At 40.2% G+C, this 14,747-nt stretch overlaps 2 protein-coding genes across 2 annotated transcripts; one reads left to right on the top strand and one right to left on the bottom strand.

Annotated features, from left to right (window-relative positions):
* Positions 1-1,464: 1,464 nt before the first annotated feature.
* LOC106164824 (equilibrative nucleobase transporter 1) lies at positions 1,465-11,031 on the top strand. Its single transcript, XM_013542852.2, has 9 exons — positions 1,465-1,896; positions 3,206-3,252; positions 3,619-3,788; positions 3,937-4,188; positions 4,367-4,793; positions 6,144-6,257; positions 6,799-6,967; positions 7,538-7,661; positions 9,556-11,031. The coding sequence occupies exons 1-9, from the start codon at positions 1,538-1,540 to the stop codon at positions 9,640-9,642; spliced, it is 1,749 nt and encodes a 582-aa protein (XP_013398306.2). The 5' UTR covers positions 1,465-1,537; the 3' UTR covers positions 9,643-11,031.
* Positions 11,032-11,102: 71 nt separating this feature from the next.
* On the bottom strand, positions 11,103-14,424 carry LOC106173698 (uncharacterized). The gene is made up of 3 exons (XM_013554906.2): positions 14,346-14,424; positions 13,174-13,401; positions 11,103-12,827 (listed from the first exon to the last, which is right to left on the bottom strand). The coding sequence occupies exons 1-3, from the start codon at positions 14,422-14,424 to the stop codon at positions 11,866-11,868; spliced, it is 1,269 nt and encodes a 422-aa protein (XP_013410360.2). The 3' UTR covers positions 11,103-11,865.
* Between the last annotated feature and the right edge of the window lie 323 nt (positions 14,425-14,747).

Raw genomic sequence — 14,747 nt, 5'->3', positions numbered from 1 at the left:
TTATCTCCTGACATAGCACTATTATCTCCTGACATAGCCTCAGGTCGCTGTTTCCAATACAAATGTCTCGAATCTACAGGGTGCAGCCATAGTCGATGATTCCAACTTCCGAACACGTGGATGATATTAATCCTGTACTGGCCTATGGCTGGGGCTATTACATCTAATAGAAGTAATTTCCCTTCAGTAAACGACCTAAAGAGGGGACAATTCAACAATGCTATAATGATTCCCCTGGGGATAGTTTCTCTTCATTTGATTGTCCTTTCTATATTATTCAAACAGCAATTTAAAGGCAATTAGCTAAAAGACACATGTAATTACCCAGTATAAGGTCAGAAGAGCAATTTTAGTGAGATCGTACAGAGGATATTATGGTGCATATAGCAACATGTACCAACATGTACCAACATGTACCGACACGTACCCCGGTATCAGGATGTACCAAGATAAACCAACATGTACTAATATGTACCAAGATAGACCAACATGTACCAAGATAGACCAACATGTACCAACGTGTACCGACACGTACCAAGATAGACCAACATGCACCAGGATGTACCAAGATAAACCAACATGTACCAACATGTACCAAGTTAGACCAACATGTACCAAGATGTACCAAGATGAACCACGATAAACCAAATTGTACCAAGATAGACCAACATGTTCCAAAACGTGCCAAGATTAACCACTATTTACCACTACGTACCACATGTGCCAAGAGATATCAGCATTTCTTTGTCTCGCCCAAATATCATGGAGGCGTTAAAATAAATAAAAAAGTTGTTTGATTTTTCCTTAATCGTGTAAATTATATATTGAGATAATTACATCGGTATATGTGTATACAATGTACATGGCTTTCATGCGCGTATATCGCACCTCAGCTAAGGTTGATGTACCTGGAGAAAACATCTTATTTCTTTACCCGTCAATCACACACGTGTGCTACGCATTACTAAGCTGAAACAGGTCCCATTTTAATACTTTCAGTCCGTCAAATATTAAAACATATCAAGAACAGAGAAGCTGGTCACGAAGCAACTGTTGGTAGCCACGATTCTGAAATGCACTCCGGTCTACGTTAATTTAAATGTACTGGAAGCCAGGACGTAGCGTGCAGTTTTAGCTTTATTCAAAAATAACTTTTACCGATGCAGTCGGGTCTAGCGGCATATACTGTTAACACAATCCTCAGGAAATTATCGAAGCTTCTTTCTTATTTTGCTTTCTCTTTTATAATTTGCAAGTCTTTATTTATTTTACTTCGTCTCATGTTTTTTCTTCCAGCATTCGTGTTTCTGTCAGCCTTCTTCTCTTTCTTTATTTTCTGCCATTTAGCCGTTTAGTATTGTAAGGCGATAGTAAACAATGAAACGTTTCTATCTGTCGTGTCCGAAATAGTCGCTGTTTATCGTTTTACCTGAATAATTCCTTATAGTTCCTTCTGCACTCTATACATGCGCATGCGGAACATTTACCTCGGCAATATTCAGTTATTTGTACGGCGTTCTATGTATCACTGGTATATATGTGGTCATTTTGGACAATGCCAAAGCTGACATACTCTCCTGTACTTAAAGTGTTCGCTGTCACCCTGGGTTTGCTGGAGACAGGTTTGTACACTGTCAGTGTCACGGGTTGGCCCTCACTTGTCTATATCTTCAGGGACGCAGGCTTCCACATCGACCTCTGCGGAGCTAACTTGACAACGGACGCCAACTGGTCAGTCTCTGGGGATAGTGGGCATCAGGGTAGCCTTGGCTGTGCGGAACAGGAGCAGGGTCTAAACCTGGTCTACACTGTGGCTATATCGTTACAGGTTGTGCTGCCTGCTCTGGGTTATTTCTACGACCACTATGGTGTGATCCGCACCCGAGTATTGTCCATGTAAGTTGTGATGATAACATTAAGAATGTTTACAGAAACGTACCAGGCGTCAGAATGAAAGTTTCTCAACACTAGAGACCAGAAATACACAAGAAAGCATTTTAGATGACATACTGTCCCTGATTTATATAAAAAACTTTGTATTCTGTATCAATAAATCCTTCTTCAAGAGGAAAACAACTAATGTTATTGGACTATTAAAATGCTGCTCTTTAAATCAAGAAAAAGTTGCAGTCTTCTTTGGGAATATGACTTGAATTTAAATAAGAAATACGATATGTATAAATAGTGGGTTAATAGTTGATGGATCGTCTCACTATATCGAGTCTCGCATAGTGTACTCGCCTTTGGCTCTAGTAAGTGGAGCACCCATTGTCACCACAAAGAAAAGGCGTAAAAGAGATGCTTGAAGCGTACAGGGGGAAAACGACAGTAGCTGAATAGTGTTTGGATGGAGCGAAATAGATACAGTGAAAACGTTGCATAATAATAGAATCTGCTGTAGGGGCCCCTACAAAATATAATTCGTACAGTGTTAGCTCACCCCTTGAGAAGTGCAAAAAGTTTATTCCTCTAACCTTGGTCTCTGTTACTTTCGCCAAAGAGTGGACTTGGGTATGTTATTGGAGATCAGGGCCCCGTAACTCGAAAACATCGCGCATTGCGACCGAGCGCAAGCGTCTCGATTCCATAACTCGCCCATACTTGCCCCATATAATACACTGTAGCTTCTATGTGATATCGCTATTCGCAATACGAGTTGCTTTCGAGTTACGGGGCCCAGGGCGAAATTGAATTAGCGGACGTCAGGGATCGTGTGAGTGCAGTCTCTATTTCAGGCCTACCCAACTACCAGACTGGGCACCGAATGATCCTGAATTCACCGGTAGATCAGACCACACTACCTGTTTTCAAGGTGTGTGTCAGATCGCATTACACAGTATCAGACGCGACACCGCTCTTGCCTAGTACGCGATGTGATAGTAACGATTCTCAGCGGGGTTGAAAAGCATTGCATCACCACTCAAAATTTGTTCAGGGTATGATACTGTGTAACGCTTAGCAAGTTAAGATGCTGACACTCGTTTTCGTTAATGAACCGACAGAGTGCAACACCAGCAGCAACATGCGTTAGAGTTTATTTATTATATTTTTATTTTATACATCAGTTTTCAATTAAAGCTAAATCAAATTATAACAAACCACCGTCAGTTGCATTTTCTGGCATAAACCACAGTGTTTACATTACCGGAACGTGATAATCCTGAATTCTTTTTTCTTAAGGTTTACAACATCTTTATCTTTGCAGACTTTTCAACGTTGGTGGATGCTTCCTCATTGCCTTTTCTGAACCAGGTAACTATGTTATATCGCTGATTCTGTTTTTAAACTTTAAACTTTAAAAAATATTAAAATATGTAAACACATGTGCATGTGAATATGTAGTCCACACAGGGTATAGAAATACATGTACCTTGTTAAATCATAGACATATAACACACACAAAATTAAGGTAGCCGTTGCTTTGCCAGGTTCACTTTGGGACTTCCTTAATGATATTTACATTTGGTAGTGCTTCCCTTAATCCTTCATCATTGTCTGCTATGTTCGCCCTCTATACATGTAGAAAACCATTTAATGATAAACACTAAAACTAATTTGGCAAACTGTGGATAATTTTTTCAAATTGCTAACGTGAACATTATTCTTTGTGTGTTTTAGGACTGGAATGGCTCCTGTATCCGGGTGCAACCCTCCATTTCCTGGGGGGTGGGATGCTAATGACTACAGACATGCAGCTAACGTCTTTATTCCCTGCTAAGAAATCCTTTATTGCCACTCTTGTCTCTGGTGCAGCCGACATGAGCAACTTCAGCTTTGTGTTGGTCAAGGTAAATTGCAACGATTTCCCAGAGTTTTACATAAGATTTGAATAAAAATAGTGTCTCTTCGAAATGCACAACATTTCGACAACAAAGATGCAGACCTGTAAACAGCTAATCCACTCATGGACAATTTCTTTTTTGTGCCCATCTCCAGTTGGCGTATGACGCCGGGATACCGTACCGTCTGTCTTTGATTGCCATGGGGTGTGGAACACTTGTCATTGCCACCGCCACCACCATTGTGCTGCCACCTCGTGAGTCAATGTCAGACAATGACAAGGACAGACAACCGGATGCCAGTGACATCAAATGCTCTGACAGCCGCCTGGTGTCCTGCAGTGAGACGATCTACGTCATTTCTCCAGTGGACTCCGAGGTATCTGCCGAATCTTCAAGTGGCACAAAAGTATGTATAACAGTACTGCTTAATCATTTTGAAATGTTCAGTTAAACTTGCAATTATGCAAATGATACCATCACCGATTAATTAAAATTAAACAATTTCACCTAATATAATTGAACATATGTCCAACTTTTCTTTTCGATGAATCCGTCCAATTTCTATCACATTAATGGATACTAAGAACAGAGAAGATGCTGGCTTTTGGGATAACCCTGCTGTAGAAGTTGATCCAGAAATCACAGACGACCCAGGTGGAATTTTGACAAGTTTCCCACGTGGTGACACATCACACTTTTCAAACTGTGGCACATCGAAGAAAAACGCCGAGATAAGTGGACAAACAGCCCTTGAAAGCGGAAGAGTAGATATTGCCTGTATAACCGGCCAAGCGAGGCCTTCCACAGAAATGGTCGGCTCATCTGTTTCCAAGGCGGGCCAGGATTCTGGCACCAAAAATGAAAAACGCCTGCCATTCAGTGTCGTGTTGAAGAGCGCCATGTTTTGGATGACACAGCTTTGGTTTTGCGGAAATTCCTTCTTGATTGTTTCATATTTCGGCAGCTTTAATGCCATGATAGACTTCAGATCATACGGGAATGTTAATGCAAGTAAGTACATATATATCTTTACCTACTTCAATTATGACCACTAAAATAGAAACGAACGCTTTCTATAGCTACATATATTATCGATATGCTGATACATGCATACGTTCAAAGAGTAGTTTCAACACATCTGTTTTATGTTTATATTTGGACTGAAAAAAAATTGACTTATCAATAGTTGTTTCCTGGCTGCTTTCATGTCTGGACTTCAGTTATATTTACGTTTATTCACAAGAACATAACGCTGCAGCACACCTGTCAGTCGCGAAGTCATGTTTCGATTAATCAAAGCAATGCCGGTGTCACGAAACTGAGGGTCCGTGTGACAGAAAGTCCGCCCTCCATATATGTAGTTATAATGGCTAGGGTTAATTTGACCTAAGTAGGTCAGAATCTAGAGCCAGGCTCATCTGTACAAATAAATAGGAAGCGGACTCTCTGTCATGGCGGACTCTCTGTCATGGGGGACTTTCTGATACATGACACCGGTAAGTAAATTGTTACCCCAATGGCGTCATGCATGCCTCAGGCCCCCGTTTCACAAAAAAACTTAAGTCGGTTTCCCTGACTTAGGGCTTGGTAACCAACGTAATTAAGTCGTTACGTCATTAAGTCCCGTTTCACAAAGAATCTAAAAGGTTGCTTACGTCGTTTTTTTCTTAGCTGTAAGTCGACGATGTCAAGCCTCCTCGGGAGGAGACTTAAGTCGGCAAGCTCAACTAAAACTCGGTAAATGAGAGCATAAACAACAAAAATTTGGAAAGAACATACCTCCTTCAAGATATTGTGTTATAATATCCTTGAATAGCACTGAAATTTATGGAATATTAAAATAAAAAATAAAATTCCACTTTACCCAGCCGATCGCGTGTTTGTTTATGTTTTTGACCGCTAGACGTCCCTCAGTAGTGTTCCACGACAAGCTAATGTTTAACTGTTACTTTGAAGTTGTATTGAAGTTAAACTTATCAATAAAGTTCAAAAACAAACTTTGTTTGTGTTTTGGCTGACTTTTATTGTTGATAAACGATCGTTCTCGGCCGAAAGAGGCCATGAAACGTCATGTCTTGTGAAACTTTTGCAATTTTACACCTTCTTTTCTTGAAGAGTTTCTCGTGCGCGTCGACTACGGTAAGCACGCCAAGCTAAGACGTTAGATTCTTTGTGAAACACTCCTAGTCGACTTCAGCTAAGTCGACCTAGCTAGGACACCCAGCTCGAGTAAGACGTCTACGGATTTAAGATTCTTTGTGAAACGGGGGCCAGGGCTACGTTTTTAATGTGTATCAAATGTATTGCCTTAAACAATATTTTGTTCAATTAGAAGCAGATAATCATTTTTCTACATTTCAGTCAGCCATTACACCAATGTCTTTGGTTATCTACAGCTTGGTATCAGCATGCCTCTGGCCATATTTGCCGGCCATTTGGTCAACAGACTGCACAGTGGCGAGGACAGAATACACGGTCTCCGTTTTTTTCTTCTCCCTCTCCATCTCTCTTTCTCTCTTCATCCTCTCTCTCTCTCTCTCTCTCTCTCTCTCTCTCTCTCTCTTCATTTCACTCTCTCTCTGCCTCTTTCTCTGACTGAGCAAATCTTTGCATGGATGGACATCTGCATAATTTTAGGATAATGCAGCCTGTGTACAATATGAACAGGAGATAAACACAACTCATGCAAAACCTGCTGTACGAGTCAAGTATTGAAGTCACACGTGTTTTGGTTTAATGGTACATGCAGTGGCGGATTTAGAGGTGGGCCAGCTGGATCCTAGCCCCCCCCCCTTCGGTTTCTGAAAAAATCATACTGATATTCCCCTCTTGGAATTAGAATGTTGACCAGCTGATTTATAATTCTTAACCGTTCCAAATGGCACTGTTTGCCCTCCCAAAACACCCCAAAGTGGACCTAGGGTCGACTTTGCATCCGAGGCCTGTCAATCCTGAAAAATCGGACCCCCTCTTGAAATAATCCTGGATGCACCCCTAACATGTATGTCCCTTTCAGCTGAGCCAAAGACGTTCATTGGTCCATTTCTAGTCACGTGTATGTCGGGACTGCTGCTGTGGGTGACATGCGCAGTGCCGGTATTGGAGGTACACTACGTGGCCATGCTTCTTCACTGTGTACTGCGGACATTCACGTACGGGGTGCACCTCGCGTTCCTTGTGTTTGCGTAAGTATACTTCCCTATTGCTTGACTGTACATGTATCATGTTGCTATATGTATATTGATTGTTATGTATTATCAGTCAGTTTACTTCCAATAAAACATCCAAGTTAAGTTTCTGGCTCGTTGGTCACCTTGTAACTCTATAGTCAGTCACAGGGGTGTTTCATCACTGAGGTTATGTTACTGCTTTTAGAGCTGGATTTAATTCTCTATTAACCTTGATTATAACGGGTAGTTGCGCTAGATATGCAATTTCAAGATATAATAATAATAATAATAATAATAATAATAGCAATAATAATAATAATAATAATAACAACAGCAACAACAATAAAAATAAAAATAATAATATATTATTATTATTGTTTTTATTATTATTATTATTAATTCTTGTTGTTTTTGTTTATGTGCTGTTGAGAGAGACATCCGTAGATATCTCATAAGAACGGGGCTTACTAAATTCTATACTAGTACAAAGCTTATATAAAATCGAATGTAGCAGCACAGTGCAGTCATTTACTTTTATATTACGCAGCAAAGACACGTCTCACAATTGAATAATATATTTTTCAGTTTTCCACACGAACATTTTGGGAAAGTATTTAGTACTCAGCGGGCCATAATGACGGCGGTCACTGCTGTACAGTACATCATGTTCTCCTGGCTGAAGAATGGGCTCAATAGTGACCCACTTTATGTAAGTACGGCATAGGATTGTTTTCAGTCATTTCTCAAAATAGGTTATTTTTATAATCTACATAACTAGCATAATGCGCATCTTCTGTAAAGCGATCTATATATGTTAACTAATCAGAGTGCGTACCCTAGATATCAGACAGAGGGAAATACTACATAAGTGACAAATTAAAACGGGAAAATTGGGTACCTCTGTGTATTTAGAAACATATCATTAATATACATGAAAATTCCCAGAAACAAGCCTAAAATCTTAAACCCATTAGTAGGTAAATCATGCCATCATGTACTGAACTCTAAGGACTTTGTGGATAAAGTGAAGGATATCATTCTGGGACCACAGGAAGCCCTAGTATCATATGATGTGAGCGCATTATTTACTAGTGTACCGGTGGATGATGCTCTTAAAGTGATCAGTTCCAGACTTACGCTAGATCCCACCCTCAATGAACGTACTAATCTATCAGTAGAGGACATCACAGAGCTATTAGACATTGTATTGAACGCCACATATTTTATCTATAAGGGTGAATTCCATAAGCAGAAACATGGAGCAGCCATGGGCAATCTGTATATGGAGAACTCTGGGGAAGCCGCACTGGGTTCCTTGCCCAATCCTCCACGTCTTTGGTTGAGATATGTAGACGACACGTTCACCATCTGCCACAGAGACCACATAACTGCCATCACCGACTTTATCAACAGCCAAGACAGTAACATCAAGTTCACTAGAGAGCTAGAGGAGAACAATTCTATTGCTTTCCTGGATTCATTGATCACTCGTGCAAACGACGGCCACCTGAGTCTGAAAGTCTACAGGAAGGCCACTCATACCAACCAATACCTAAACTTCCAGTCGCACCACCCATTACATCAGCAACTGGGGGTAGTAAGAACTCTAAAACACAGGTGCAACACGATCGTGACTAATGAGGAAGACAAGACCTCGGAGAACAAGACACTAGATGAGGCTCTCATGATGTGTGGTTACCCACCTTGGGCTTTAAAGACCAAACCTCGTCAGGACAAGACAGCAATAACTAACTGTGAGCCAACAGATACAGTCAGAAAAAAACAGCTAGTGATCCTCCCTTATTGTAAAGGAATTTCAGAGAAAGTGTGCAGGATCTACAAAAAGCACAGTGTCAACACATCTTTTAGACCTCAGTGCACATTGAAACAACACCTAGTGGCACCAAAGGACAAAACCCCCAAGAACAACGTTGTGGGACAATATACAGGATCAATTGCCATGAGTGTAATTCCTTTTACATTGGTGAAACAGGTAGACAGTTGAAGATCAGGGTGAATGAACACAGGAAATCAGTGACTGTAGGCAATACCAGCTCTTCCATTTCTGAATATGTAATAGACACCGGCCACAATATCGATTGGAATTCAACTAAGATTCTTGAATCTGAATCATCCGACATCCCGCAAAAAATACGAGAGGCTATCAACATCAGCAGACACCAGCCTCCCATGAATAGGGACGGGGGGGGGGGGGGGGGGGGGTTGATCTACCTGATATTTATAAGAGGGTCCTGGCCGCTATACCACCTAGCGGTCAGTGAGTGTGAACAACTACTCACGTCAGCCTGATGAAGGACTTCGACCAGGTTGGCCGTAAGCTAACGGTACGGAAAATTTTAGGCTTGTGTCTGGGAATTTTCATGTTTATCAACTACCAAGCTAATGAACATTTTTGCTCATATCATTAATATTGTTTTATTTAATCGCTGTGCTAGATTGCTCCATATTGATAACTACCATATTCTGCTCAGAGATCTTCTTCGTGCATGAATAGCTTTCACAGTGGATGATGGTGGTCAGATACCGCTGTGCTATGAATCTTATCTACATGTGTTGAAAATCTTCATTTTCATTATTTTCAGTTCAGTTTAACTTTATGTGGTATAGCCTGTGCGACGCTCTGTCTTCCGTTCTATCTCATTAGACGCCCGGCCGTGTCGCAGACATAAAATGACATAGCTGATGCTGAGATTGCTTAATAACAGATTGTGTTAGTTGTCTCAGAATATAAGTTACACAGCTGATGCTGAGACTGCATTATAACAGATTGTGTTAGTTGTCTCAGAATATAAGTTACACAGCTGATGCTGAGACTGCATTATAACAGATTGTGTTAGTTGTCTCAGAATATAAGTTACATACCTGATGCTGAGACTACTTAATAACAGATTGTGTTAGTTGTCTCAGAACAGAAGTTACATACCTGATGCTGAGACTACTTAATAACAGATTGTGTTAGTTGTCTCAGAATAGAAGTTACATACCTGATGTTGAGACTACTTAATAACAGATTGTGTTAGTTGTCTCAGAATATAAGTTACATACCTAATGCTGAGACTACTTAATAACAGATTGTGTTAGTTGTCTCAGAATAGAAGTTACATACCTAATGCTGAGACTACTTAATAACAGATTGTGTTAGTTGTCTCAGAATATAAGTTACATACCTGATGTTGAGACTGCTTAATAACAGATTGTGTTAGTTGTCTCAGAATATAAGTTACATACCTGATGCTGAGACTACTTAATAACAGATTGTGTTAGTTGTCTCAGAATAGAAATGACATACCTAAACCTGAGACTTTTTGACAGCAGAATGCGTTTGGTGTCTCAGACAAGACGTTACAAAGTCAATGATAACGGAGTTGGCTTTGTAGGCATATATTTAGAGACGATATATTTTTACCGAAACGAATTTGCTGTTCCGAGTTGATGAGATAACAGCAACGTTCTTTGGAGTGAAAATTGTAGTATTGTTTTCAAACAAACCCCCTCACCCGAACAGCTATCAACACCTTTTTATCGCCCATTTAATCACATTAATCGCATCTCCAAAACAAGCAAAAATATAACAATAAATAAATAAATGTTAAACAAAAAATAAAAAAAGTATAGTTAAACCGAAATCTGACATTCTGTTTTAGTTTACAGCCCATTCATCGACTAAAGCGTCTTGGCTAACCGTGCTGGCAGACTGCGTTAAACATCTCAGACAAGACATGACATTGTCGACTTGACTACCTCAAATCTCACAGGGGGTCTTTATTTATTATCGTAACAGTATACATACAGAGGGCGCTGTGATCAGTGGTGCGATTTGATGGCGGATTACGTAAGGTGATTCAGACAGACAACGGCATACATGCCTCAACTACGTAGATAGATATTTTATTTGAATTTATTTTAGAGATAGATATTTTATTTTGAATTAATAGCAGAAACACGAAATTAAAATAAATACTTTATCTTTACATAGATAGATATTCTGTTTTATAGATATATATTTTATTCTGAAATGTTAGCAGAAACACACGAAATAAATATTTTCTCTTTCACAATATCAGCAAGTTAAGCAATCAAAATAGAGAAAAGAAGCATATTTACACATCATAAGTATATTTTCTTGCTGAAAAACGTGACTGTTCCGAAATCCAATTTAATAAAAATCTCTCCCACGCCAGCTATGAGCAGACAACCACACCGAACATGTACTACAGTTTGTACGCTCCCGCACACACATACAATTTTCATAAAGAACCCTTGTCAAGAGACCTTTTTGCACAAGGTCATGAGATGGCATATACAATCTGACTGCTACAATTCGTTTATGAATGCTGTTTAGCGTCAATTAATGTACATGCTGTTATGTTACCTATGCTGAGCATGGAGTTAGATTTTGTAAGTGACATTTGCTACCCCTTCCACGCGCTCGGCTTTGTCACTTTGCACATATCTATCGGTATCTCTGTTGGCTATATCCACAGAGTACTCGTGTACGTGAAAGTTTCAATCTCTACATAAGGTGTAACAATGCATAAACGGGTTGTCTGATGTACCCTTCCTTTACTGAGCACACTAGCTGATACACTAGCTACCTGTATCCTCTACCCGGACCCAGCAGGCTCCTTGGACTAAGTTCTACAAGACACAAGTCACTCAGCGTGGTTCCTCTGTCACATTACAGTCTTAGTAATCATTCGCGTAGTCAATTGGTAGTTATCAGGGAACGGTACATGTGACTATGCGTTTAGCTTTTTTAATCCAATAGTTGTAGCTTATTTGCTCTAACAAAGGGAAATTTTTAAAAAAGTTTCAAATTTCCCTTGCTTATAATTGCCAATTTTATGAAAGTGGATTCCTATATCTGTCCTCCATCACCGCCTGTGTGTATGTTAGATCTCTGTTATATTTTCATGGAGCTGCATTCCAGTTGTGTTTGGCTCTGTGTCCTTGTTTTTGTCATTGATAGTTTTGTCCAACTCCGTCATATCACCGACCTTGGCGGCTTTCCTTTCAGCGTCTTCGATGCTCCGCAGAAATCGTGTTCCCGCTCGCGTTAAGCAGAAAAAGAAAACGGCGCCAAACACGATTATCCCAACAGACATGAGAACCAATTCGGTGCTTAAAGGCCGGACGATGGCGAACGCTGCAACTAAAGCAACGGTGTCCAGTACGTATATGAGGCCCGCAAGAACCAAGCGATGGAAATGGCTGCCGATGACAGAGCCAAGAGGAGCCCCAAAGATGACCACTGGAACACAAACGGCGACATACTGCCAGCACTCTCCGTCCACGTGGCCCATTATGACATGTCGCCAGAAGAGCCCAACCGAAGTGTTTCCCGCCATCAGCACGATGGAAGTGGGTGTTGCAATTTTCTCGCTGACGCGAAACAGAAGCGTAAGAACACTAAAACTGCATATATCTAACCCACTACCGGCAAATGACGTAAATATACCACCGAAGAAACCAGTGAGAACCAGAACTATTCCCTTCCACCAGTTAAAGTTTGGTATTTTAGGGAAGGTGCGTCTTTTGTGATAAATATTCAGTCCAAACAAGGCGAAAGCAAATGTAAACCAGATACATACAAAACTTAACTTCTTCTGCGCGGAGGTCAAGGCGGGGTCGACAATCTCAAAGCCAAAAACAACTCCAATGATTCCCCCAAAAGTTCCCAAGAAAATTGAATGCCATTCCAGTTGGATTTGCATGTAAATTAATGTGAAGGCCGCCGCCGTCATCCCCACGGACTGGATGGCCACGGAGAAATCCCTGGCCACTGATGGAGGAATACCGAACGCTAGGGTCATCACTGGAAACGCTACGGCGCCCCCTCCCTCACTAGTCATTCCTGAAATATTTTATGAACTGATGTCATATGATAGGAGATATGATTTCCGTAAAATGTGTGATCAGTAAAATATATTAAATGGTGTGATCGTTAGACTTGTTTTTGAAATTGATTTACTAAACCGTGTCTTCTATCAATCCAAATATTTATAGAAGTGCGCTTGTCCTTTAAGTTAAATTTATATATGGTCATATAGGCTGCCAAGCAGTTCCATGGCCTTAAGTGATAGTTTTGTGTGGCTTAAATAATGGTTAAATTTAATTCATGATTACACTGAACTTCATATTAGAAATAAAATAAGGTACAACTAAGGACGAGGTTATAAGGTTGTATTACTTGCACAAACCTGCTACCAAAGACCCAAACACCATTGTTATCGTCATGAAGTATTTCTCAGGAAACAAGTTCCAGTGATTGTGAGCCACCATGACGGCCAGCCAAGCAGAGAGGACAATGACGGAGGGGATAACGACTGCCACAACGCGTCTGTAGCGCACCAATACCTTCTTGTACCACTTAGCGTCTTCTGGGAGACTCCTCAGAGCGTCTTCCTGGGTCGGCAGCAGGTGTTGCCCTGAAGGACACCGACACAAAGTAGCAGGTCTCAATGTGTCAACTGGATGTCATAAGTTGGAATAATTTAAATGCAAAATCTACTTATCTGTAAGACCGTGTTTGCATATAGGCCCCTACTGTACTTGTAATTAATTCTCCCCGTTCGTCTTTTTTTATCATTTTATCATATTGTTTTTAGACCCAGAATGACTGATATGTCACTTTACAGTACCATTATTCGTGTTTTCTTAATGCAACAATACACTATTATTTCAAGAAAAAACTTGGACATAAAATTCACCTTCCCAAAAATACTTTCTGATGAATACTCTTAACCTGAAGGGTCGTTTTCTCACACAGCAACGACAACAAGAAGAGGCGTGGTCGGTTTCGTGGTCGGAGACAACGGGTGGATTGCACTGAAATATGGGTATTTTTTTTGTTTTAACTTGGGATATTATTATATAGCGTATACATTAGATATGACGACGACTATCTGAACTCCCTTCAGATTTCAAAAACACGTGTAGACTGCTAACTGGGCAGATTACTAATCTTATTCTTCATATCGTGCTTGAGGGTAAAATATGATATGCTGAGGAGTTTGCACTGTAAATCCCCCTACAGGTATTTCCTTTCCGAGATCGATACATTAACTAGCGTCCAAATCTTCTCTATTCCAACTCCTTATCAGCTTTATCTTTTAGAAGGGATACATATTCGAGACACCATGTTTTTATCGTGTGATAAGCAAAGATTATATTTTATGGTTTTGTATTGTTTTTTGATTTTGCGGTCTGATAAGACGTAATTGGCAGGTGGCGCCATTACCTATCATACTAGTAATACTGACCGATGCATGAACGTCGGTTTTAACCAATCAGAGTTAAGGACACATACCAGACTACAACGATATCAGATGACGGTAATGCTGTAAATCATTTCATATGTTACAATTAATACTTGCGTTTTCTGTTTCCCTCGACCTTTGCACATGTGAACTAGTGTCTGCCTCGTCTGTCTCCATTTTGTCTGACGTCATGTCCGTTTTTGGGTCACCCATTCACTTGCATTTGAAGGCACTCGGAATTTGTGTCACTGGAACAATTACAAAGATGATAAATAAATCAAATTCCATTCCATCAGTAGCAATAACAAGTAAAATTGATCAATCAAATGAAAGGAAACCAAACGAAATTATCGCCGAAAACGTGTCATAACCAACAGGTTTTGGTACTCCAATCAGTCAGCTACATTGTATGTTCAAATTTTGCACTGGGCGTCGATGACCTCTCACTGGAAATGCAACATTTAAACATAAATAACCAGATATCACACAAAATGACACAATTGCATGTTGTACGA

The sequence above is a fragment of the Lingula anatina genome, chromosome 4, assembly GCF_051362555.1.
Source record: "Lingula anatina isolate TDL-2025a chromosome 4, LinAna3.0, whole genome shotgun sequence".
NCBI classification, from domain to species: Eukaryota; Metazoa; Brachiopoda; class Lingulata; order Lingulida; family Lingulidae; genus Lingula; species Lingula anatina.
This window is presented reverse-complemented; position numbering and strand designations above follow the sequence as displayed.

Excerpts from the sequence above, each read along its gene's own strand:
- LOC106164824 (XM_013542852.2), top strand. The coding sequence starts at position 1,538 with ATGTGGTCATTTTGGACAATGCCAAAGCTGACATACTCTCCTGTACTT. Across the intron at positions 6,258-6,798 it reads TGGCGAGGACAGAATACACG|CTGAGCCAAAGACGTTCATT; the intron begins GTCTCCGTTTTT and ends TGTCCCTTTCAG. Across the intron at positions 7,662-9,555 it reads TCAATAGTGACCCACTTTAT|TTCAGTTTAACTTTATGTGG; the intron begins GTAAGTACGGCA and ends CATTATTTTCAG.
- LOC106173698 (XM_013554906.2), bottom strand. The coding sequence starts at position 14,424 with ATGACGTCAGACAAAATGGAGACAGACGAGGCAGACACTAGTTCACAT. Across the intron at positions 13,402-14,345 it reads GAGGGAAACAGAAAACGCAA|GGCAACACCTGCTGCCGACC; the intron begins GTATTAATTGTA and ends GGTGTCCTTCAG. Across the intron at positions 12,828-13,173 it reads GTTTGGGTCTTTGGTAGCAG|GAATGACTAGTGAGGGAGGG; the intron begins GTTTGTGCAAGT and ends AAAATATTTCAG.